Source organism: Chiloscyllium plagiosum, chromosome 36 (assembly GCF_004010195.1).
Source record: "Chiloscyllium plagiosum isolate BGI_BamShark_2017 chromosome 36, ASM401019v2, whole genome shotgun sequence".
NCBI lineage: Eukaryota > Metazoa > Chordata > Chondrichthyes > Orectolobiformes > Hemiscylliidae > Chiloscyllium > Chiloscyllium plagiosum.
In genome coordinates, this window is record NC_057745.1 from 8,501,520 (window position 1) to 8,528,830 (window position 27,311).

Here is a 27,311-nt window from a genome sequence, read left to right on the forward strand (position 1 = left end):
CCAAAAATGATTGATGAGGGCAAGGTGGTAGATGTTGTCTATTTGGACTTTAGTAAGGCCTTTGACAAGGTCCTTTATGGTTTTGGCAGGCTGATACAAAAGGTGAAGTCACATGAAATCCACAGTGAGGTGGTATGGCAGATACAAAACTGGCTTAGTCACAGAAGACAGTAGCGATGAAAGGTCCTCAGTGCTGGGATCCCGGTTGTATAACAAACAAAATATGATTTGGAGGAGAATATACGTGGACTGATGCTATACCTCTAGTACGTCAGATGGATCAGTCTTTGTCCAATGTGTGCAGGAGGGTTTCCTGATACAGTATGTTGAAGGGCCGACAAGACGGGAGGCCACCCTCAGTCTAGTGCTTAGTAATGAACCGGGCCAGGTGTTTGATTTAGTAGTAGGTGAGCACTTTGGAGAGAGTGACCATAATTCGGTTATGTTTAATTTAGCAATGGAAATGAATAGGTACATGCCACAGGGCAAGAGTTATTGATGGGGCAATTATAATGCAATTAGGCAAGACTTAGGATGCATAGAATGGAGTAGCAAAATGCAGGGAATGGGGATAATCGAAATGTGGAGCTGGTTTAAGGAACAGATAGTGTGTGTCCTTGGTAGGTATGTCCCTGTCAGGCAGGGAGGAAGTGATAAGGTAAGGGAACCGTGGTTAAGGACAGAAATTGCATCTCTTGCTAAGCGGAAGGAGGCTTATGTGACGATGAGATGAGATGGTTCAGATGAGATGATGGAGAGTTACAGATTAGCCAGAAAGGATTTGAAGAGAGATAAGAAGAGCAAAGAGAAGACATGAGCAGTCTTTAGCAGGTAGAATAAAGGAAAACCCTAAAGCTTTCTATAGGTACGTGAAGAATAAAAGGATGACTAGGTTAGGAATAGGGCCAGACAAAGAGAGAAGTGGAAAGTTGTGTGTGGACTCTGTGGAGATTGGAATGGTGCTAAACCAATATTTCTTATCGGTTATCACTCAGAAAAGGAGAATACTGTAGAGGAGTAGAATGAGATACCAGATATTAGACTAAAAAGGATAGAGGTTAGTAAGTGTTATCAATTCTAGAAGGAGCGAAAGTAGACAAGACCTCTGGGCTGGATGGGAATTAACTGAGGATTCTTTGGTAAGCTAGGGAGGTGGTGTTGGAGCCTTTGGCTTTGATCTTTGTGTCATCGTTGTCTACAGGTTTAGTACCACAGAACTGGAGGATTGCAAATGTTGTGCCCTTATTCAAGGGCAGTGGAGATGTTCCAGGTAATTATAAACCAGTGAGCCTTACGAGGAAAGGTTTTGGAAAGGATGATAAGAAATAGGATTCATAATTATCTAGCAAGCAACAATTTTATTACAGATAGTCAACATGGTTTGTCAAGGGCAGCTCATGTTTCACAAACCTCTGAGTTTTTTGAGAAGGTGACCAAGCGTGTGGATGAGGGTAGGGCAATTGACGTGGTGTACATGGAATTCAGTAAAGCCACACGGTAGCCTGCTGGAGAAAATGCAAAGGCATGAGATTGAGGATGATTTAGCAGTTTGGATTAGAAACTGGCTTTCTGTAAGAAGGCAGAGAGTGGCAGTTGATGGAAAATATTCAGACTGGAGTCCGGTTACTAGTGGTGTGACACAAGGATCTGTTTGGGACCACTGCTGTTTGTCATTTTTATAAATGACTTAGACGCAGATATAGGTGGATGGTTTAGTAAGTTTGCAGATGAAACTAAAGTCGGTGGAGTAATGGACAGTGTAGAAGAATGTTGCAGGTTGCAGGGGGGCTTGGATAAACTGCAGAATTGGACTGGAAGGTGGAAAATGGAGTTCAATGCTGATAAATATGAGGTGATTCAATTTGGGAAGAATAACTGGAAGCTTTAATTTTGGGTCAATGGAAAGATTCTTGGTAGTGTGGATGTGCAGAGGGATCTTGGTGTCCATGTACACAGATCACTGAAAGTTGCCACCCAGGTTGGTAGTGCTGTTAAGAAGGCATACGGTGTGTTAGGTTTCTTTGGTAGAGGGATTGAATTCAGGAGCCATAATGCCATGCTGCAACTATACAAACTACTAGTACGGCCGCACTTTGAATATCATGTACAGTTCTGGTCGCCCCATTACAGAAAAGATGTGGAAGCATTGGAAAAGATGCAGACGAGATTTACCAGAATGTTGCCTTGTCTGGAGGGAAGGTCTTAGACAAAACGCTGAGACACTTGGGTCTGTTCTCATTGGAAAGAAGGCAGCTAGAGGGGATTTGATAGAGACATACAAGATGATCAGAGGATTAGATAGGGTAGACAGTGAAAGTATTTTTCCTAAGATGATGAGGACAGCTTGTACATGGGGGCATAGCTACAAATTGAAGGGTGATAGGATTTAAGATAGATGTCAGAGGCAGGTTCTTTATTCAGACTGTTAAGGGCATGGAATACCCTGCCTGCCAATGTAGTTAACTCAGCCACGAGGAAGATTTAAACAATCCTTGGATTAGCACATGGATGATGATGGGATAGTGTAGGGGGATGGGCTTAGGTTAGTTGACAGGTTGGCGCAGCATCGCAGGCGCCAACATTGTTCTATGTTCTAAGTGGGTGGGGATGATATTCATATGGGAATGTGGATGACTTCCACTTCATTTGGGCAGCCATTTACTGCTACTCTCCTGTTATTATCAAATTAAACTCTCATTCACTCCCTTCCATTCAGAAATGCTTTCATAGCCATCCCCTGAAACTAGGACATATCATACCTACATTGTCTTGGGGAATCACTGAGTCAGGAAATCATCTGCATAACGATTCCCCAGGATCATGGCATTTACATTTACATTATTTCCAAGGATGACCTCATCCTACTAATAGATCTGAGGTAACATGCGATTATTGGGGTGGGGGTGAGTGGCCAGAATACCTGTAAGCCAACTGACCTGTATAAAGGGGATGAATTTCCTTGATTCTGGACCTCTTTTGACTTGACTTCACACAACTGCGAGGAGGGTCAAAAGAGAGTCACCTAGCTTGTACAGGCTTTAACTGTTTGCAGAAGCTGGCGTGTGCGCATTGCATATCGTGTGAGAAACCTCGGGAAAAAAAACCTAACACCTGTCCAAATGTTGTAACTGTACCTGCATCCACAACTTCCTCTGGCAGTTCATTTCACATACAAATCATGCTGAATGTGAAAACATTTCTCCTCAGGTCCCTTTCAAATCTTTCGCCTCTCACCTTGTCTATGTCCCTCATGATTATATAACCCTCCACATATAATCAGGGATACCCTTCAGCCTCCTATGCTCAGGGAAAATTGTCCCATGTTCTTCACTATCCACCCTCCTTTCCTTTGTCTGCCTGCACTATGAGTGACTTTGCATGTCAGCTCTGATATTCAGTCTACATTACTCTTACCTCAGAGCAAGATGTTGTAGGTTCAAGCCCAATTCCAAGGATTTTGGGCACAAAAACCTCAGCAAACAGCCCTGTGATAGACTGATGTACAGACAGAGATGCTGCCTTTTGAATGAGATGATAAAGCATGGCCCACAATTTATTCACAATGAAAATTTGAAATGTATACCACCTTACTCTCCTTCTACACTAATGCTAATACATGTCACTTTATAAGCGTTCAATAAAGCATCCAATTGCTGCCCTCTAGCTGTTTATACTTGACCATAATTTATATAATTAACAGCCTTGTCTGTTGTCTCAGGTTGACATAAAACTCCTATGGCAATAAACAGAAGAGCAGCAGGGGAATAATCTCCGGTGTCCTGATCAGTACGCATCTTCTAATCATCCACACTAATCCCGATTACCTAATCATTTTCATACTGCTATTTGTGGAGATTTGGTGAACACAAACAAACTACTCAGTTGCCGATATGTCAACAACTGTACTCATAGAACATTACAGCGCAGTACAGGCCCTTCGACCCTCAATGTTGCACCAACCTGTGAAATTAATCTGATGCCCATCTAACTTACACCAGTCCATATGTATGTCCAATGCCCATTTAAATGCTCTTAACGTTGGCGAGTCTGCTAATGTTGCAGGCAAGCCATTCCACCCCCCCCACTACTCTCGGAGTAAAGAAATCAGCCCTGATATCTGTCCTAAATCTATCACCCTACAACTTAAAGCTTTGTCCCCTTGTGTTAGCCTTCACCATCTGAGGAAAAAGGGTCTCGCTGTCCACCCTAGCTAACCCCCTGATTATCTAATAGGTCTCAATTAAGTCACCTCTCAATCTTCTTCTCTTCAACCAAAACAGTCTCAGTTCCTCAACCCTTTCCTTGTAAGACTTTATTTCCATACCAGAGTTGAAAAGTGTGGTGCTGGAAAAGCGTAGAAGGCCAGGCAGCATCAGAGGAGCAGGAGAATCAACGTTTCAGGCATAAGCCCTTCTTCAGGAATGAGGCTGGTGTGCCATGCGGGCTGAGATAAAAGGTGGCTGGATGGGTGGGTGGGAGTTTGCAGGAGGGGCACTGGGAATACAATAGATGGAAGGAGATGAGGGTGAGGGTGATGGTGATTGGCCAGAGAGGTTGGGAAGAAAATTGCAGGTCAAGAGGGTGGTGCTGAATTCGGGTGTTATCTCAGCCCCAACCCCCGAATTCAGCACCGCCCTCTTGACCTGCAATCTTCTTCCCGACCTCTCCGCCCCCACCCCGTCTCTGGCCTATCATCCTCACCTNNNACCAGCCTCATTCCTGAAGAAAGGCTTATGCCCGAAACGTCGATTCTCCTGCTCCTCGGATGCTGTCTGGCCTGCTGCACTTTTCCAGCATAATTTTCAACTCTGGTCTCCAGCATCTGCAGTCCTTACTTTCTCCTCCTTTATTTCCATACCAGGCAACGCCCTAGTAAATCTCCTCTGTATCCTTTCCAAAGCTTCCACATCTTTCCTATAATGCATTGACCAGAACTGTATGCAATACTCCAGTGCAGCCTTACCAGTGTCTTGTACAGTTGAAGCATGACCTTGTGTCTCCAAAACTCAATCTCCCTACTAATAACGCCAACACACCATATGCCTTCTTAACAACATTATCAACTTGGATGGAGAAAGTGAGGACTGCAGATGCTGGAGATCAGAGCTGAAAATGTGTTGCTGGAAAAGCGCAGGTCAGGCAGCATCCAAGGAACAGGAGAATTGACGTTTCGGACATAAGCCCTTCTTCAGGAATTCCTGAAGAAGGGCTTATGCCCGAAACGTCGATTCTCCTGTTCCTTGGATGCTGCCTGACCTGCTGCGCTTTTCCAGCAACACATTTTCAGCTATCAACTTGGGTGGCAACTTTCAGGGAACTGTGCACCTGGACACCAAGATCTCTCTGTTCATCTACACTGCCAAGAATTTTACCATTAGCCCAGTACTCTGCAGTCCTGTTATTTCGTCCAAAGTGAACTACATCACAGTTTTCCACATTAAACTCCATTTGCCACTTTTCAGCCCAGCACTGCATCTTATCTATGCCCCTCTGTAACCCACAACATATTTCTGCACTATCCACAAATCTGCCTCCCTTCGTGTCATCTGGAAATTTACTAACCCATCCTTCTACGCCCACATCCAGATCATTTATAAAAATGACAAACAGCAGTGGTCCCAAAACAGATCCTTACGGCACACCACTGGTAACGGAGCTCCAGGATGAACATTTCCAATCAACCACAACACTGTCTTCTTTCAGCTAGCCAATTTCTGATCCAAACTGCTAAATCACCTTTAATCCCAAAACTCCGTATTTTGTGCAATAGCCTACCGTGTGGAACCTTATCAAACACCTTACTGAAGCCCATATACACCATATCAACCGCTTTACCTTCATCCACCTGTTTTGTCACCTTCTCGAAGAACTCAATAAAAGTTAGTGAGGCACGACCTACCCTTCACAAGACCATGTTGACTATCCCTAATTAAATTATTCCTTTCCAGATAATTGTAAATCCTATCTCTTACAACCTTTTCCAACATTTTACCCACAACTGAAGTAGGGCTCACTGGCCTATAATTACCAAAGTTGTCCCGACTCTCCTTCTTAAACATTTGCTATCCTCCAGTCTTCTGGCACTACTCCCGTCGACAATGGTGACATAAAGATCAAAGCCAAAGGCTCTGCAATCTCCTCCCTGGCTTCCCAGTGAATCAGAGGACAAATCCCATCTGGCCCAGGGGTCTTATTTATTTTCAGATCTTCCAAAGTTGCTAAAACCTCCTCTTTCTCAACCTCAATCCCATCAAACTTGTAGCCTGTATCTCCGTATTTTCACTAACATTGCCTTTTTCCAATGTGAATACTGACGAAACGTATTCGTTAAGCACATCCCCTATGTCTTCAGATTCCAAACACAACTTCCCACTACTTCTTTGATTGGCCCTAATCTTACTCTAGTTATTCTTTTAGGATGCATATACCTATAAAAGGCCTTAGGGTTTTCCTTGATCCTATCCACCAACAACTTCTCACGTCCTCTCCTGGCTCTTTTTACCCCTCTCTTTAGATCTTTTCTGGCTAACAGACAACTCTCAAGCCCCCTAACTAAGCTTTCACGCCTCATCCTCACATAAGACCTCTTCTTTGTCTTGTCAAGAGCTTCAACTTCTTCAGTTCCCTCTCTTGACAAATACCTCCCTGCATGATAGATACATACTTATCAATGACCCACAGTAGCTTTTTCTTGAATAAGCTCCACATTTCAAGTGTGTCCATCCCCTGCAGTTTCCTTCCCCATCCCATGCATCTAATCACATCATAACTGCCTTTCCCCCAGTTATACCTCTTTCCATACAGTATATACATATCTCTGCCCATTGCTATTGTAAATATAACCAAATTATGGTCACTATCGCCAAAATGCTCACATACCTCCAAATCTAACACCTGGCCGGGTTCATTCCCCAGTACCAAACCCAATATGGCATCACCCCTTGCACACATTGTACAAAAACTGACCCATCTAAATTACTTGAACTATAGTATTCCCAGTCAATATTGGCGAAATTAAAGACCCCATAACAACTACCCTGTTACTCTCGCTCCTATTGAGAATCATCTTTGCTATCCTTTCCTCTACATCCCTGAAACAATTTGGAGGCCTATAGAAAACTCCCAACAGTGTGACCTCTCCTTTCCTGTTTCTAACCTCAGTCCAAACTACCTCAGTGGAGGAGTCCTCAAACGTTATCTCAGCTGCTGGGATACTACCCTTGATTAACAATGCCGCAACCCCATCTCTTTTACCATCTTCTCTGTTCTTGCTGAAACATCTAAATCCTAAAATCTACAACAACCATTCCTGTCCTCCCTCTAGCCATGTCTCTGAAATGGCCACAACAAAAATCCCAGGCACCAACCCATGCTGCAAGTTCACCCACCTTATTCCAGATGCTCCTGGCACTGAAGTACACACATCTCAGACCAACACCCTGATTGCCGGTGCCCTCTCATGACCTTGTAAACCTATCCCTGACCTCATTACCGACAACCTCCTGTACACTGGAACTACAATTCAGGTTCCCATCCCTCTGCTGCATTAGTTTAAACACCCCCCAACAAAGAGTATTAGCAAACTTCCCGTGCCCCAGGATATTGGTACTCCTCTGGTTCAAATGAAGACCATCCTGTTTGTAGAGGTCCCACCTTCCACAGAAAAAGCTCCAGTTATCCAAGAATACAAAACCCTCTCTCCTGCACCATCCTTGCAGCCACGTGATCAGCTCCACACTCTCCCTGTTCCTCGCTTCACTAGCATGTGGCATGGGCAACAAACCAGAGATAACAATGCTGTTTGTACTAGTTCTAAGCTTCCATCCTAGTTCCCTGAATTTCTGTCTTAGATCCCCAACTTTCTTCCTACCTAGGTTGTTGGTGGCTACGTCAACATGTCTTGGGGCTTCTCCCCCTCAAAGATCCCGAAAATAAGATCAGAGACATCACGACCCCTGGCACCTAGGAGGCAACACATCAATCATGAGTCTCTCTCGTTCCCACAAAACCTCCTATCTGTCGCCCTAACTATGGAGACCCCAATGATTAAAGCTTTGCTCCTCTTCCCCCTTCCCTTCTGAGGAACAGGGACAGACTCTGCGCCAGAGACCTGTGTCCCATTGTTTACACCTGGTAAATCGTTCCCTCCCCCCACAACAGTATCCAAAATGGTATACTTGTTGTTGAGGGGAACCGCCACAGGAGATCCCTACACTACCAGCTGGTTCCCTTTCCTATCCCTGATGGTAACCCATCCACCTTCTTCACGTGGCTGTGGAGTAACTATCTCCCTGTAACTCCTCTCAATAACCCCCTCCACCTCCTGAATGATCCAAAGTTCATCTAGCTCCAGCTCCTTAATACAGTTCTTGAGGAGCTGGAGTCGAGTGCACTTACTACAAATGAAGTCAGCAGGGACACTAGGCGGCCTTACGTCCCACATACTGGAGGAGGAACATTCAACTGCCCTAACCTCCATTCCCACTATTCTAAACTCCCAAATAGACTGCTGAAAAAAAACATTGAAACACTTGAAAGAAAACACTTGTCACCTTACCAACTGACGCACAAAACTTTTATTTTAGTTAGGGAAGGAGGATGGGTGGGAGAAACTACCCAAGTAGTAAAACGACTGCCCCAAATATGTGACCTCCTGACCTCTCCAAACACCTCCAGGAACTGAAGAAAACCAGTACTAAAAGCAATTTAAGCTGTATACTCACATATCCCGACAGATTTCACTTCAAAGGTGAAATGTTAACGGTAAAGCACTCTGCGGCATCCTGAGATTGAGAAAGGTGCTATTAAAATGTATTCTTAATTATTTTAATCCTTACTTCTGTTTCCCATGTTTGTTATCCTCCAAGTTCACTTAAACTACTGCTCCCGCAATACAAATTTCTCTACCTTAACTTAATAGGCACTGCGCTTGATATTACTCATGGCTTCTCTAACCTGATCATTTGTAGAACTGACAAGGTCATTTCTGACGACCTCTTGATATATCACAGCACTTGCATGCATCTTATGCCTTTTCAACCACATTTCACATTGTATCAGCCACCAGAATAGACAAGTTGGTTTCAAGGGCAATTTCAATTGCCCAATTTTCCAACTTCAAGGATGAAATCAAACAAAACAAAACAAAAAACTTAAAAGGTATTGACTCGAAGCTTCAAATTTAAAGTGCTCTTTAACTGACCTTAGATTTAGTCAGATTACGACGTAGAGCTTTAATCCATTGTCTCCGCTCATCTGGCTGCGACTTTGGCTGACTTCTCCAGTCAGATCTTTACCATTTGTAAAGATCACATCTTTCTCCTTTCCTTCATTTTTGAACTGATAAATGACATTATCTAGCAGACTGTGCAAATAACACTGCTGTCATTTTAAAAGTCATTTTACTGATGCACATTGTCGGTTGTATTCAATTATCTGTTTCTCCTGGAACAGTGAGAGTAAAAGCAGATATTATGGAGCTGCTAAGTTCTGAGCTAAGGGACAAATGCTTGACAGGTGACCATGGCTTGTAGTGGGCCTGCGCAGCAAAGAAAAATCAAGAAAACTCTCTCTCTTTCCTCCCATCCAGGACAAAGAATTACATTTTCTTGGCAACACATCCACACAATTCAGTCCCTCCACCACCAATGCTCAGTAGCAGTACTGAGTACTATCTACAAAATCCACTGCACAAATTCACCAAAGCTCCTTAGACAGTACCTTCCAAACCCACTACCTTTACCAGCTGGAAGGACAATGGCAGCAGATAAATGGGAGCATCATCACCTGTAATTTCCCCTCCAAGCCACTCACTATCTTTACTTAGAAATATCTGGCCATTCCTGTGTTGCTGGGAGAAAATTTGGAGTTTCCTTCCTAACAGCAGTTGGGGGAATACAGAGACACCAATGACTGCAGCGGTTCAAGAAGGCAGCTTACCATCTTCTCAAGGGCAATTAGGGACAGAGAATTAGGACTTAGCCAGCAACGTCCACATCCCATGAATGAATAAAATAAAAGTTTTGTTTTCGACTCTCTTCAGTGATTTTATAGTAGGGTGCTTAACTGTTGAACTTTAGCGGTAAACCCATTTTCAGCTGTACTTTTAAAAACAAAAAAAATGAATAATTACATTATACTTGTTATGATCCCAGCTGATTATAATACTGGACACGTCAGATGTGAAAGTGAAACCTGGTTTGATAGATAAGTTTTATTTTTCTTTTCTATTTGTATAGGATGGTGGTTTAGAAATATATTCATACAAGTCTACCAGTATACTTAAAGAGCAAAGTTTATTTTGCAAAATAAACATTAAAAAACTGTAAAGAAGATAACTTAGAAAAGTCTTATTATAAACAATAAGAAGATTCAGTCGTTTTCCCAGTGTTACCTTTCACAGAAGCTGAAACCCAATCAAGTGTCACCCCTATCTTTACACCTTAACTTCTTACTCAACAAACTCTTTCTAGCCACACTTGCTGCTGAAACAGCTCAAGACTTCTTCCCAGTTCTGATGGATTGGCGATTTCTGCAAACTCTCAATCCAGACACATCTACAAACTAAAACCTGAACTTCTTCTGAACTCAACCGGCTAGTGACCATCCATATCTGTAGATCATAAAACTTAACTTTGTATACATTCAGCATTTAGCTCGAGTCATTTGGCTTAAGTCATAGCCTTTCCAAGAAATAATAAGTTCATCATTCCAAATGACTTTTTGAGCCTCTCTTAGAAAAGCAAGTCACTTTCATGGAATTGACGATTAAAGTACATTTCTTTCCTTCGGTTTTGGGATCCAAGTTCATAAATATTCCTTTGCTCACCTGCGCACACTCATGGAAGATTTGACATTTGTAAATCTGAAAATCAATTTTAAAGGGAAACTTGAAGTTTAACAAGTGCAATTTCAAGCCAATTTCAGACTCAACTTGTCAATGGTGCAGAAATTCTATTCCCTAACCTCAGTTGACAATCAAGTGGATCTTATGGAATACAGGGAGAACTAGCCATTTGGATACAGAACTGGCTCAAAGGTAGAAGACAGATGGTGGTGGTGGAGGGTTGTTTTTCAGACTGGAGGCCTGTGACCAGTGGAGTGCCACAAGGATCGGTGTTGCGTCCTCTACTTTTTGTCATTTACATAAATGATTTGGATGCGAGCATAAGAGGTACAGTTAGCAAGTTTGCAGATGACACCAAAATTGGAGGTGTAGTGGACAGCGAAGAGGGCTACCTCAGATTACAACAGGATCTTGACCAGATGTGCCAATGGGCTAAGAGGTGGCCAATGGAGTTTAATTCAGATAAATGCGAGGTGCTGCATTTTGGGAAAGCAAATCTTAGCAGGACTAATACATTTCTTGATAAGCTCCTAGGGAGCGTTGCTGAACAAAGAGACCTTGGAGTGCAGATTCATAGCTCCTTGAAAGTGGAGTCACAGGTAGATAGGATAGTGAAGGCGACGTTTGGTATGCTTTGCTTTATTGGTCAGAGTATTGAGTATAGGAGTTGGGAGGTTATGTTGTGGCTATACAAGACATTGGTTAGGCCGCTGTTGAAATATTGCGTGCAATTCTGGTCTCCTTCCTATCGGAAAGATGTTGTGAAACTTGAAAAGGTTCAGAAAAGATTTACAAGGTTGTTGCCAAGGTTGGAGGATTTGAGCTACAGGGAGAGGCTGAACAGGCTGGGGCTGTTTTCCCTGGAGCATCGGAGGCTGAGGGGTGACCTTATAGAGGTTTACAAAATTATGAGGGGCATGGATAGGGTAAATAGGCAAAGTCTTTTCCTTGGGGTCCAGGAGTCCAGAACTAGAGGGCATTGGTTTAGGGTGCGAGGGGAAAGATATAAAAGAGACCTACGGGGCAACGTTTTCACACAGAGGGTGGTACATGTATGGAATGAGCTGTCAGAGGAAGTAGAGGAGGCTGGTACAATTGCAACACTTAAAAGGCATTTGGATGGGTATATGAATAGGAAGGGTTTGGAGGGATATGGGCCGGGTGCTTGCAGGTGGGACCAGATTGGGTTGGGATATCTGGTCGGCATGGACGGGTTGGATTGAAAGGTCTGTGTACATGCTATAAATCTCTATGACTCTAAGTGCTGGAGTATTTATAGACGAAACCTCTTCTCGAGTAAATGCAAAAGGATTCCTTGACACTACCTTCTGCAATCAACAACCAATCTTTTCCATTCACTGTTTATGGGATCTTCCTGGTTCCTATTGGCTACCAGGCTCCTCTTTATATCAGGGACTGTTCTTCAGAAGCAACTTTTGAAAAACAAATGGTACAAACCACCTTGGAATAGTCTGAAAATTGGAAAGTGCCAAGTAAATATTAATTATTTCTTAACAATACAGACCCAAGGTAGGAGGTAAATATCACAAAGGTGCTCCAGTCTCAATGTTGTGGTGGATACACACCGGAAGAATTTTTTAATTGTGATAGAGAACAGGAATTTTCTATTATCAAATGGTTTTGGCACGCTTAGTGATATTGTTTTATTTGTTTAAAGCAGCATTCGCTCTAAGTTATTTGGCTGTGCATGCACATAGAACCTTTGAACGGCTATGCATGGCAATCTGCAACTGCGTGTTGATCGTGGTACTGACATTCAGTTCTAGAGGTGGCTGCTATGCAGCCAGAGACAAAATTAAAGGGAGCGCTGTTCATGGGAGGTGAGCTTTCTTGACTAGGCCAGGATTTAGCATCCATCCCTAATAGCCCTTGAGAAGTTGGTGGTGAGCTGCCAACCTTTCTAAACAAAAAGCTGGTCATCAGATAAGGATGTTGCTAGCTAGACCGGTGTTTATCACCCATCCCAAACTGCCCCAGAGAACGGTTAAGAACCAACCACTTTGCTGTGGGTCTGGAGTCATATGTAAAGGTAATGGTAAAGGTAAAGTCACCAAAGTCTCAGAGGATCATAGAGCTGTCCAAACCAAGTAAAGACAGTAGATTTCCTTCCCGAAAGGGCATTAATGAACCAATTTTTATGACAGGGTGGCATATGGCTCAGTGGTTTGCACTTTTGCCTCACAGCACCAGGGACTCAGGTTCAATTCCAGCCTTGGGTGACTGCGTGGAGTTTGCAAATTCTCCGTGTCTGTGTGGATTTTCTCCAGGTTCTCCAGTTTCCTCCACAGTCCAAAGTTGTGCAGGCTAGCTGAATTGGCCATAGTCCTCAAGGATGTGTAGGTTAGGTGCATTAGTCGGGTAAACATATAATAATAGGGTAGGGGAATAGGTCTGTGTGGGTTACTCTTCAGGGGGTCAGTGGGGATTTGTTGGGTTGAAGGGCCTGTTTCCACATTGTCGGGATTCCATGATTCTCTGAATCAATCTTGACTGGATTGCATGTTTGCCATTAGACTAGTCTTTTATTGCTTTACTGATCCTATTGAACTAGCTGCCATGGTGAAATGCAAATTCATACCCAGAACATTAGCCTGTATAGCAGACTGCTACTTCCATAACATTACCACCATGCATTTCCTCCTTTCTAAACGGCTGTAGTTCTTGGGTTATAGGGACACCCACTATGCTGTTAGAGAGTGCCAGGTTCTTGACCCAGTGACAGTCAATGAAATAGCTCCAAATCAGGATTGCGAGTGGTTTGGGAGGAGAACTGGCAGGTGGTGCTGTTCCCATGCATATGCTGAACTTGTCCTTCTCGGCAATAGAGGTTGCAGGTCTGGAAGACGCTGTCAAAAGATACTTAATGCATTCTGCAGCACATCTTGTATGGTACATATTGCTGCAACTATGTGTGAGTGGTGAAGTATGTGAATGTTTCAGGGAAATTAATGCATTCACATTAAACGTATTCATTGCTGAACTGATTCAACACAAGAAAAACATTTTATATTAACTTGTTAATGTAATTATAAAAACCTCAGAGTAATTTCACCTTATTGGTTATTAAACAGAAAAGTGGAAGTGCTGCTTTATATCCCTCCCACCTCCAGAGTTAGTTATATACTTACACTTGCGTCCTGAACTCATGTTAGATTCCAACTGTTTGAGCTTTGAAACCAGCTCCTTGTTGCTATCATTCTTGTGAATTAGATAATTAAGTAACATGCATGCATACTGAATGGTTCTGAAAGAAAACAAAATGCAAGAAGCACACAACTTATTTTCTGCTACATGCAGTGTTCACTATTAAACAATTTAGCAAATGCACTATCCTTAAATGTGTTGCATCAAAAAAAAAATGATAGCTCTTCTAAACTGATTTAAGTTCTGTTATACAGTGATTTCTCACACTAACCCTGCAACAGGAGAGAAATTGCTATCCTGGGGTGGATTCAAAACCAGACTCTTGAGGTGAAGCAATAGCAAGTAACAGTTCTAGCTCTACAAATGTTGTAGGATTTATGAAGAGGCACTTGATGGAACTTAATTTAGATAATGAATGTCTAGCAGGAATCACTAATAAGAATTTTGTAATTGCTACACTTCTACAAAGCCACCAATTCAAAACTATCTTTAAAGAGAGTGAGAAGAGAGGTCGTTATGATGAGCACAGAAGCTTTGCTGGAGTAAACTGAAGCAGATAGTTAACCTTGTAAGGAGAGTAAAATAGATATAAAATTTTAAAGCCGAAGAAGATATAGGCCTATTAGAGAGAGCAGAGCAGTGGAATTATTTTTAGGATTGCAATCGCAAAAGCAAAGCACAGTCATGATATGCCAAATTGAATCCTCCTGTGTTGTAAATTTCTGTGGTTCTCTGGTCACATGTGATCATCAATATTATTACTGCAGGGTTCAATGGAGCTGTTCTTAAAATAATTTGTAATGAACAAGGAGACTTTGCTCCTCTGGTGTATATCTAGACCTGTAACAAAACTGAAAACTGAGGGGATCTGAGAACTTATCAGCTTCCAAAGCAAGAGAGAACCTGCATATGGGTTGAAGTTGCAGCTCCTCATCAATTCTGTCATTTTTATTTATCAGGCGACCTTTCTCCGACTAGTTATAGGAACACAAGTAAGCTTGTTCACCCCTTCAAGCCTGTTCCACCATTCAATGAGACCGTGGCTAATCTGTGGCCTGAATCCATAAACCTCCCTTTGGCCTATTTATCAATCTCAGATTTAAACTTAATTACTGATACTGTATCCTGTATCCATACTGTTTGCAGAACAGAGTTCCAAACCTAGTGCTTTCTAACATCTCTCTGAACAGCCTAGCACTAATTCTGAGACTATGCCCCATGGTTAAGAATCCCCAATCAATAGTTTCTTTTTATCTACCCGGTCGTTTCTTGTTAATATCTTGAAGACTTCAATCAGATCACCCATAACCTTCTAAATTCTAGAGAAAACATGCCTAATTTGTATAATCCCACCTCATAACTTAAACCTTGACGTCCAGATATCATTCTTTTAAACCTATGTTGTACTCCCTCCAAAGCCAATGTAGTCTTTTTAAGGTGTGGTGCTTGAATTTGCTCACAGTAGATGAGGTCTAAACAAGGTTTTGTATAACTGTAGCATAACGTCTGTACCTTTGCATTCCAGTCCTCTTGACATAAAGGCCAGCACTTGATAAGCTTTGATTATTTTCTGCACCTGCTCATGCTATATTAAAGATCTATGTGCCTGAACACCAAGTCTCTTTGGACATCCACTATATTTAACTTCATACCACCCAGAAAATAACGTGCTCTTTCCTTTCTCGGTCAAAAATAGATGACTTCATACTTGCTGACATAGAATTCTATCACAGTTTTGCCCATTTACTTAGTCTATCGATATCTTTTTTGGATTTAATGTTATTATCTAACGCTATCTGCACTGCTGCCTAACTTTGAGTCATCAGCAAATTTGAATATATGACTTTCTATGTCAATATCAAAGTCATTAACAAATAGATGTGAATAATGAAGCCGTAATACAGATTCTTGTGGGATACCACTGGTCAAATCATGCCGATTTGAGTAGCTATCCACTATCCCTACTTTCTGTTGCCTGCCATTCAACCAGCTTCCCAGCCATGTCAATAATTTGTCTTCAATTCCATGGGTTCTACCTTAATTAATAAAATTTCATGTGGGAATTATCAAATGCCTCTTGAAGCCCATATAAACAACATCCGCTGTAGACATTCCTCTGTCCCCTCAGTCACCTTGTCAAAAAATTCAATTAGGTTTGTCAGGCATGACCTACCTATCATGAATCCATGCTGCCTCTCCCTTATTAACAGAAAATTTTCAAGGTGATCATTTACCCATTCTTGAATACAGATTCTAACCATTTCCTCACCACGGATATTAAGCTAACTGGTCTGCAATTCCCTAGTTTTCTTCTCTCGCTCTTCTTAAATAAAAACAGAGTGGTCTCCTCACCAATTGAAAATACACAGGCATTTTGAGGATTTTGGTGGCAAATTCCCTGATATATTTGAGTCCTGTTACAGTGCATCTTGAAAATGCATATTTTGCTTCTACACTGCATCTGAGTCAACAGAAATGAATGATGAAAGTAGTGAATAGGGTGCCAACCAAAGGCGACTGTGACCTGGATGCAGTCAAGCTTATCAAATGTTATTGGAACTGCACTCTTCCAGGCAAGTGAAGAGTATTGCATCACACTTCTGTCTTGTGCCTTGAGGTAGTGAACAGGCATTTGGCAGACAGGAGGTGAACAAAATTCCCAGCTTCTGAACCTTTCCTATATTCACAGTATTTATATGGCATAATGCCTTAATAATGCAGTTAGTGAAGTACAGCATTACATGACAAATTTGAAAAACTTCCATATTTGGCAAAAGAAGCCAAGTTAAAGAGGGCAACAATGTAGGATATGATTTGCTGTCCAAGTACTGAAAAACGTTCCCTCCTTCAGCCCCAATGTGTGTTTATTGATTTTTTAAGCTACATATCAATATAGCACTCCCAGGTCTGAGCTCCCATCCTTGCTGTGTCTTCATCATTCCCCAAGATCTCACCTGCACTGAGGATGAATGTTTAATCCTCAGGAAAGGCCTCACCTTTATCCCTTTACTGTCCCAGATTAATGAGTTTGACATACGCCGCGACCTTGAACGTTTCTTCCGCCACCTCCGCCTCTGTGCCCACTTTTTCAACTAAGACACCCGCCCACACACTGAGGACCCCTTCTTCTGCCTCCAACACACCCCATCCACCTGGACACCTAGTGCTGATCTGTTACCCACCCTTGATCTCCTAATTTCAAACTGCTGCTATGACATTGACCGCCTCAACCTGTCCACCCCCACAAACCCACTCCAACCTCCCGCCCTCACAACACGCAGCCCTCCACTCCAACCCCAACATCACCATCAGACCCACAGCCAAGTGGGGCGCACCAACCTCTACACTGCTAAAGCCAACTCGCAAACACCTCCTCTTACTGTCCTCTTGATCATGACCTCACCTCCCATCACCAAACCATCCTATCCCAGACCATCCATAACCTCACCTCTGGGGATCTCCCATCCACAGCCTCCAACCTCATTGTCCGTGAACCCCGCACCGCCTGATTCTATCTCCTTCCCACGACTGACAAACCTGACTGCCACGGTCGACCCATTGTTTCAACCAGCGCCTGTCCCACCAAACTCACCTCCTCCTACCTCGACACCATCCTGTTCCCCCTTAGTCCAGGAACACCCCACCTACGTTCAGGACACCACCTTCACCTCCTCCAAGATTTTTGTTTCCCCGACCCCCAACACCTCATCTTCACCATGGACAGCCAGTCCCTGCACACACTGATCCGCCACGATGAAGATCTCCAAGCCCTCCGTTTCTTCTTCTCACGCCGTCCCAACCAGTACCCTTCCACCGACACCCTCAACTGCCTAGCTGAACTGGTCCTCACCCTCAACAACTTCTCCTTCCAATCCTCCCACTTCCACACTACACATCACATATAAACCATATGAGTATATTCCCTGTGATTTCTTTCCATCTCAGCTTCCAAAGTTCACATTTATAATGGAAAATCAAATTGATTTATAAGGTTTTAGCTCACGACACTTTTACTTCTCTAAGCTCCTCAGGTAAACAGCAGAAAAAAATTATATGCTCCAATTGACTCTGCTTCTCAAATTACGAAAGGTTTTACTACTTCATCATTATTAGTAATGCCAATCAAACTCCTTTGGCATTGCACATTGAAGTCAAGAATGAATGCAGCCTTCACTTTAAATGGAATTAGAGTGTGGGGAAAATTGGACCAGAGCATGTAGTCACAATTTACACAATTATACATTCTATTCTTAATTACTGAATCCTATTGTAAATTTGCAGAATCATATTTAAATAGAAAATGCTTCTCTAAAATTGCCATGCTGTAATGACACCAGCCTGTCATTCAATTATTGGTACCCAATATGCGCAGACCACCGATTCCTGCACAACAAACCTAAACAGGAAGACATAACAAGCCCAGAGACTCTAGTCACCCTGCCATACATCAAAGACACCTCGGAGATGACAACCGGACACTCCGGGCCCTAGGCATCACGGTAGCCTACAAACCTATCACCATACTGAAACAGCTCCTGATGAATTTAAAAGGACCCCATACCAACAACCAGCAGAATGAAAGTCATAAACAAAATACCCTGCAAGGACTGCAACAACATTACATTGAACAGATGGGCAGGAAACTAGCAACAAGAGTACATGAGCTCCAACTAGCCACCAAAAGACATGGGCAACTATCACTGGTATCCATACACACAGACGAAGATGGTCATCCGTTCGACTGGGACAATACATCCATCCTGGGACAGGCTAAACAAAGACACGCATGGGAAATCCTAGAGGTCTGGCATTCAAACCAGAACTCCATTAACAAACAGAGATTTTGACCCCATTTACCAACCTCTCAGAAACACAACTGGAAATGGCATCACCCACCACGACAAACCCAGACAGATAACTAGCAAGCAGGAAGAACACCAGCGCTTCACCGGAGACTTGCTGATGATGTTACCTAGCATAGTGACGAAACGTCTGAGAGCAAATCTACCAGCTCAGTGAGCAAACTTACAACTTGATCCACAAAATCACGTGGATATTAAAATCAGGTTGGGCGAGCTCAATTCTAAACTAACAGGGGTACAGGCAGGTTTGATCAATTTAGGCTGCATATATACTTCATGCTTCCCAACTGCCTGGAACTTTTATATTTCAACAATGTAGAAAATCCTGCAGATTCCTGGATGTGCCATATGCTTAAATGTCTAACATTAATTAAAATGTAGATATTTGACAAAAGCAAAAAGATGTTCACTAAAGTTTAAGTTGAGACAAGGGGGTACTGGCAGGGCTTGGAGCCCTCAAAAAAGTTTCCAAGTAAAGTTTGACACACAGCAAAAAAAGTGCACTACCTTCTCCATTTGGTTCATATGGATTCCAATACAACACTAGTTCCAATGCAACAATGCAACTACATACTCGGTTACCACTGAGGATGAATTTGCACTATAAAATAACAGAAAAGGACTGAAACACCAAGCATTTGGGTACACATCTAGCATCTCAGACACAAAATAGTCTAACCTCCAAAATCCAAATGGATTCTCAGTTTATAAGCAGCATAAGCAGATCAATCTGATTAATTCTGTCTAACTTACTTTGAACAATTACTGCATTAAGAAACAAAACAGCATGCAAAAGCACATGTTAAATACATGCATTAAGCCACAAATAATACAGCCTTTGGGATAATGAAATTAAACATGAAGAACTGAAATCTTTCTGACAGACCTCAGGGGAAATGCTGCCAGTCATAAAAAAAGGCAAGGTTCAAATAATATTTGCTTTCTTTACAATGTTGTTAAACCTTTAAATTGTGAAGCAAGTTTAGAACATTAAGCACAGATATCAAAATTAAAGCTGTGCAGCTTGGCAAAAATACCCCGAGTTAGTAAATGAAGATACAACACTTATACTATCAGAAAGGGGGAGGGAGTAAAAATAGTCAGTATGAATGCTTCATTGCAGAAGTCTTACCTGAAGATTCTCTCCCTGCCTTGGCTGAGGGAAGTAAATTTCACAAAAGAATCCATAGCAAGAAAGGGGTGGCAGCAAAGAGCTGAATTTCTTGGACCTGGGATTAATTGTGAAAGAGAACCTTTGAACCCAGAGGGAACGACTCAGAAAACTCAATAACTTGGCCACAGGCTGACACTGCAAAAAGCAGGGAATGCAAAGAGAAGAGGAACACAATAAATAAAAAATTAAAAAAGACAAACACACAACAAATGGTGCAACTTTCAGATGTTACAAGTGTTGCTGCCTCGGGCTGAGGTCACGCAGGTTTAAGTTATTAAATAAAATTGGATTTGTTCCTTTATTTCGGCTGAGGCCTGAAGCTCAGCTCACTCCAGGAGCCTTGAAGTCTCCATAGCAACTGGGAAACATATCCCTTACAAATTTAACATTTTAACACATTAGACTGCTGCATTCGAGAATTTGCTTTAGCATTTTAAAAGATGACTTAGACTATATTCTCAATAGATTATAGTCACTCAAACAAAAAGTGATTGAAAAAGTTTTAAGGACATTCTCCTTCCCTTCCGCCCAGTTTAAACGAAGACCCCGGACACTTTCAAAGGACGGACCGCACTTCCGGTCCCGGTATCCTAGCAACCAGTGAGCAAGCAGCATCAAACACAATTGCTTCATCCTTGAAGAGGTTTTAATCAGCTTGTCGAGGACGTTTTGCATTCACCACCCCGCCTTTTATTTTACTTTGGTGCAAGTTTCTTCCTGATCTTTTTCCTCAACTATTTTAACTTCTTTATTTTCCTCATCCATCCCATTGGCTGAGCTGGAAGCAACAGTCAAAACTGCTCTGAACCTGTGGCTTTGAATTTTAGAAAGTTGTAAGTTTTTGTTTACAAAATAATATTCTTAAGAATGTTGGTTGATATGATGCTGATGTCACTCGAGTAAAGGAGACCATGGAATATATTGACGTTTATATATAGAATAGTACAGCTCCTTTGGCCCTTGATGTTGTTTAGATTAGATTACTTCCAGTGTGGAAACAACAAATCTACACTGACCCGCAACGACCCATTCCCCTAACACTATGGGCAAATTTAACATGGCCAATTCACCTAACCTGCACATTTTTGGATTGTGGGAAGAAACCGGAGCACCCGGAGGAAACCCACACAGACATGAGGAGAATGTGCAAACTCCACACAGAGAGTCACCTGAAGTGGGAATTGAACCAGGGTCTCTGGCACTGTGAGGCAGCAGCTAACCACTGTGCCACCCTTTTATCCTACTCCAAGATAAAACTAATCTACACATCCTTCATTTTACTATCATCCATTTACCTATCCAAGAGTTGCTTAAATGTCCCACTGATTATAGTATATCAGATTAGTTTAACCTCCAGGTCTATGCCTGTGTTTATGCTGCCATGGGCCTTCTTGCATCCAACTCTGTCTCACTGCATTAGAATATTGTAGGATTTCAGAGTGAGGTCTCACCTTTTTGCATGCTTATCCAGTGCCTGTGAAGGTTGGGGCATTAGAAATGAGGGCACAAGACCAAGAATTGGGTCTTTCCTGCCACTTGTCATTGCTCTCAGTCCTTCTAGCACCATGTAAATTTGACCCACAGTGTCAGTATCATGGATTGTCATGTCAGGTACAACACAGTTAGGTGTAGAGTAAAGCCCCAATTAACATGGCTGAACAAAAGAGTCAATTCTCATTTCAGAATAACATTCTCAAGTTTGTTAGTGTGAAACATTTCTGTGTTAAGTACAAGCCATTTTGTGGTGATATGAGTGAGATTACTAATTTGAAATATATTATAAATTGCCAATAAGGACTGGATTTAGACTGTCCAAATTCATTTCAGCTAAGATTCATATGGTCGGTAGACAGAGGAAACTATCTATGCCAAATTGAATATAAATCCCAAAAAAGAAATCTCAATCCTTAAGTCTTTAACCCAAGAGTGCAAGAACATGAGATATAGAAGGATGAGTAGATCGTGTGGTTCATCAAACCTGACCTGCCTTTCAATATGATCATGGTTGATCTCCGCTTTCATTTCACTTCTCTGACTATTCCTCAAATTTCTTAATTTTGTGATAAGTTTACTGTAGAAGGGGAAATACTCCAAGAGTCAGGGAATTTTGAGACACTGGGAAGTATAAATTAGTGCTTGAAGGAGTGGATATGAGGTCTGAATTAAATTGAGAATGTAGAAAAATGTAGAATTTGATTGCTGGATGGAACAAGAGAAGGAGAACTGATAAATTCTCTGGGCTGACTAATAAATGGTTTTGTTCATGTTGAAGGACTGTGAGACTGTGAATATTAAAGAGAATGCTAAGCTACAATCAAAAACATCTACAGATTCCAACTCCTTCTGAACATAATTGGATTGAAGATCACAGAGATGACTATTACCTGAAGGATCCGGATCAGTGGCTCGATGAATTGCCTCAACCATTCAGAATGATTGATAAATTAATTGGACACATCATCGACAATGCTTGGGAAAACATTGAGAAAAGAGAAGCAGAAAGAGAAGCTGAAAACTTAAAGATAAAACCTCCGACTCGTGAAGCAATAGAGGAAGTTCAGGTCAGCAAATGTGCTGTAATCCAACAAATACCACAATTCAATTCAATTTTCTGTACTCATTAGCAAGGTATTGTTTGTGATTGCATCATATAACTCTTCAATGCCAGAAATACAAAGATCATAAATTCTGTACTTGATTGACGTTACAACACAAAATTAAGCCAATAGTTTATCAAGTCTACTTTATTTTTTTCTTCCCATGGGCCATCTATCCCACTTTCTTTCTTCTCTCCTTTTTATCTTTAATATTTGTTTACTTTTTGTTTCTTTTGCATATTGTAGCCGTTCAGAACATTGGTTAGGCCACTTTTGGAATACGTGTGCAACTCTGGTCTCCCTGCTATAGGAAGGATGTTGTGAAATTTGAAAGGGTTCAGAAATGGTTTACAAGGATGTTGCCAGGGTTGCAGGGTTTGAGCTATGGCGAGACACAGTTTAGGCTGGGTTATTTTTCTTGGGGTGCCCTTATAAAGGTTTATAAAATCATGAGGGGCATGGATAGGGTAAATAACCAAGGTTTTTTTCCTGGGGTGGGGAAGTCCAGAACTAGAGGGCATAGGTTTGGGGTGAGAGGGGAAAGATTTAAAAGGGACCTAAAGGGCATCATTTTCATGCAGAAAGTGTGTGTGTATTGAATGAGCTGCCAGAGGAAGTGATGGAGGCTGGTCCAATTACAACATTTAAAAGGCATCTGGATGGTTATAGGAATAGGAAGGGATTTTGAGGGATGTGGGCAAAATGCTGGCAAATGGGTCTAGATTTATTTAGGATGCCTGGTCAGCATGGACGAGTTGGATCAAAGTGTCTGTTTCTGTGCTGTATGTCTCTATGACTCTATTTGCTAAAAGATACTGGTTGTTAATGGAGTATAGTGCAATGGGCACACTCAGTCTTGCGGTATCTCACCAATGTGTCTGTCATGTGTGAGATAGATAAGAGATAGCTGTAATTATTGTTATGACTTGTTATATACTGGAGATATTACTGGAATATTTTTTTGAAGTGGATTATATTTTGATTCATCAATGTGGGGAGAGGCATTGCTGGAGACAATGGCAGGCAGTAGTTGACTTAGTAACTTTGAATCCTGCTTCTGATTTCTGTGCAGTAAACTTTAGAGCAACAAAAATATCTTTGGGCAGAAAAATATTCAATGATAACTTAGTTTCTGTTATTTCTCTCTCTTCTTCAACAGTTTCCTGGCAATTTAAATTGTTTTGCAAATATTGTGGATGGAAAAAATATTTTTGCTGGCATGTCTGAAGGTGTGGCCATTCTGAACCAGGAGGATCATACTATAAAATCTCTTTGGAGGATGGAAAGTGTGGAGATTATTGCCCTTCAAGTAAGGCATGTTGGAGGTCAACTGTACCTGCTTGCTGCTCTAGATGACATGGGTATTTACCTGAAAATATTTATCATTTATAAGTTTATTTGCTTGAATTTCTCCTGTTCTCTTTGCAAGGTCTTTTTTTTTTAAATAAGAGTTGGGGTCTGTTCTGTTCCCCTTGTTATTTTTAATATATCTTTATTCCCTGAATATCTGAAGGCTGTTTACTTGTGGGTTATTTTTCGTAGCTCCACTAAGGTTGTTCATAAACTGAGGGTCCAGCACAGTTTGAAGTAAAAGAATATCTAATTTCTAACCCTGAGTCTTGTTAAATCCTATCAGATAAGGTAAAGGATGTGCTCATCTCTGGAATAGAGCACCAATCCTGCAGTCTTGCAAAGGAAAATTATGATGCTATTAATACCTGATTGCACCCCTTAAGTTATTCTTTCACTCGTTGAACATATGCTACAACTGATCACAGTTATGCATTGTACAGTAATTCTATATGCATTCCAAACTTGTAACAAAGCTGACAGAGGCACCACCAGATGTGTACTTTTCTCCAAGCTGTTTTCCACACCTCCCATCATACAAGTGACTGAGTACAATTTATTTTCATTATTCTTTCATGGGTGTCACTGTGTTATGAGCCAAGTTGATGGTAACACTGGAAAGACAAATCCCAAAGTGCAACCTGGCTGCACAGACTATAAATTTCATTTTTCCTATTTGTTTATTGTGACTTCATATACTCACAAGATGGTGCCAGTGTACTTTTAACAAAGAACATCAAAGTTTATTACCCACAAGGGAAAAAAGTCTGGTTTACATTATTGAAGAACTACTTGAAATGATCTAATTATGAATATCAGAATTAGAGATGAAAACTTTTAGCCTCAACAACAACCAACAGATACTCAGAGTACCAGTGAAAGGTTTCCCTATCTTCATTTTAATGTTCCTTGTTCTAATGACTTGGCTGTATTTGATTTCTGCAGCTTTCTTCTTGCTGACATTCAAACATTTTCAGAGAAAACACAGGGGTTTCCATACCTTGAGCTTCTTGCAATCTTCTACTTCTGGAGTTTCCTTTTAAGCTACATTATTTTCCCAGCCTGCTCTTTTGTAGACCACTAAACTAATAACACACTTTGTTCTCACTTACCCGACACACACCCTGAAAGAAACCAGCACTTTGCCTTTCTAAATGAACATGTATCATTGCATACTTTCTTGCTAGACAGCAATCCAATATTTTTCCCTCATTTACCCTTGTTTCTACGTTTTCACCTCAATGGTTTTAAAAGGCTCATTTAAATGCATGTAAAACTCCTGATAACCTATTCACAGAAGTCAAAATGAAACTTAAAAGGAATGTCCTTCAATGTTTAACTCATACAATATAGAAATATAAATCAAACTTGATTTCTTCACTTTAAAATTTAAGTTCTTAAACAATCATCATGTATTATGAACCTACATCACAGCTGGAAAGATCAAAATTGGTTACTCATCCATGATCACTCATCAGTTATGTGGTTACTGGACCATTTGGAAGGCAGTTAAAAGTTAACCACAGTGCTCTTGGTCTGAAGATGTATGTGCGACCAGACCAAGTAAGGATGGTAGATTTCCTTCCCGAAAGAAAAGGCAGTAGTGAACCACATAGGATTTTACAACAGTCAGTGATGTTTTTGTTGTCACTGTTTGGCTTTTAATTCCAGATGTTTTATTCATTGAATTGAAATTCTACCAGCTGCTGTAATAGGATTTGAACATAGTACATAAGAAATAGAAGCAGGAGTAAGCCATTTGGGCTGTCAAGTCTGCTCCACCATTCAATAAGATCATAGCTGATCTTTTTCATAGACTCAGCTCCACTTACCCGCCCACTCACCATAATCCTTAATTCCTTTCCTGTTCAAAAATCTACGTACCTATACCTTAAAAACATTCAACGAGGTGGCTTCACGGAGCAGGGAATTCCACAGATTCACAACCCTTTGGGAGAGCGTTGTGCTCAGTCCTAAATCTGCTCCCCCTTATTTTGAGGCTATGCTCCCCAGTTCTAGTTTCACCAGCCGGTGAAATCAACCTCCTTACTTCTTTCTTATCTATTCCCTTCATTATTTTTCCCAAAGCATTAGTCTGGCATCTGGATTACTGGTCCTGTGATGTTATCACTACACCATCTCCAACATGGGGTGAGTTCTCTCAAAGGCCCGCCGTTTGCTATTAACATCAAAGCTGAGAAAAGGAAATATGCAGTAAGAATATAATTATTGTATTTGTTCATGAAAACTGCCAAACTTAGCATTTGTTCCCCAGTTATCATTGCTCTTAAGAAAGTGATGGTGAGCTGCCTTCATATTTCGCTGCAGCCCATGTGGTTTATGTACACCTGCAGTGCTACAGTATGGAGGGAGCTCCAAGGTTTTGATGAAGGAGCTGTGATAAAGGCAGAATATTTTGAAAGAAAATATGTTTTCTTACAATATACATTTTTCTCTGTCTGATGTGGCTGACCTGCTGCAAACTACCAACATTCATGTTTTCGTTGTTGATTTACTGTGTTTGCAGGTTTTCTCGACATGCATGCATTTATAATACATTACTAATATTGTATTATTCTAATATTATTAATTATAATACATTATTAGTGCATCACATCCACCACACATTCTCTTCAAGAATAGGTTCATATGTCACTGATAACCCTATTTACTTTTCCTTTTGTGTTTCAGGTGTTGCACGTCTTCTTTTTTCTTATGGGGATCTCACTTCCCTGATAAAAGTTTTCAATGCATTCGTAAGTCATCTTCCAAGATTCCAGTTATGGACTTAGAGTGTTCATAGCGATCAGGAAAATATCAGGTTTGCTACTGATATGTGTCGAGTCATCTGAATCCATTTTGAGGCATTACAAGTTTGGTTTCAACACACCCACTTTAGGAGGTGTTGTCTCATGGGCTTGTATATGTTAATATTTCCTGAATGAAGTCCTTCCATCAGACATTAGAACTACACTACCATCTTTCCGTATTGCTTATTGTGAGATTAATTAAATATTAGTCAAGACTAATTAAAATTAATTAATAGATAATTAATTTGGGTGACCCAGTAGAAAAGTTTTAGAGCAGTTTTCATCTGTTTTAGTTGAACTGCCAACTAGCATCAAGGTTTCATATGCCAATGATGCAATCTGCGCTTTGTACCTGGGTCCTCTAATCAGTAAGACCATGGATTGCAAACAATTGTTAATATCACAGTCACCTTTATCAACATGAACCATTGGTAGGACTGTGTGTCAGGGTACTCGGCTTGAAAGTAGGAGTGCATGTAATGAAAGTTCGCAGAATATCGTCTTCCA

General features: G+C 41.3%; 2 protein-coding genes across 3 annotated transcripts in view; one reads left to right on the top strand and one right to left on the bottom strand.

Annotated features, from left to right (window-relative positions):
* Window positions 1-20,694, bottom strand: part of pex11a (peroxisomal biogenesis factor 11 alpha) — a 28,318-nt gene extending 7,624 nt beyond the window's left edge. The window contains exons 1-3 of the mRNA XM_043677237.1: window positions 20,617-20,694; window positions 20,006-20,182; window positions 13,996-14,111 (exon numbers count right to left, since the gene is read on the bottom strand). Coding sequence (XP_043533172.1) covers window positions 13,996-14,111; window positions 20,006-20,061 — 172 coding nt within the window. The 5' untranslated portion in view covers window positions 20,062-20,182; window positions 20,617-20,694. The remainder of the gene's footprint in view (window positions 1-13,995; window positions 14,112-20,005; window positions 20,183-20,616) is intronic.
* A 105-nt stretch (window positions 20,695-20,799) lies between these two features.
* wdr93 (WD repeat domain 93) overlaps window positions 20,800-27,311 on the top strand; it is a 38,841-nt gene continuing 32,329 nt past the window's right edge. Inside the window, exons 1-4 of one of the 2 annotated variants that reach the window (XM_043677235.1) lie at window positions 20,800-20,880; window positions 22,320-22,608; window positions 23,804-24,005; window positions 26,686-26,750. In XM_043677235.1, the coding sequence (XP_043533170.1) occupies window positions 22,348-22,608; window positions 23,804-24,005; window positions 26,686-26,750 (528 nt within the window). In that variant the 5' untranslated portion in view covers window positions 20,800-20,880; window positions 22,320-22,347. The remainder of the gene's footprint in view (window positions 20,881-22,319; window positions 22,609-23,803; window positions 24,006-26,685; window positions 26,751-27,311) is intronic. The other variant, XM_043677236.1, reaches the window with a different exon arrangement.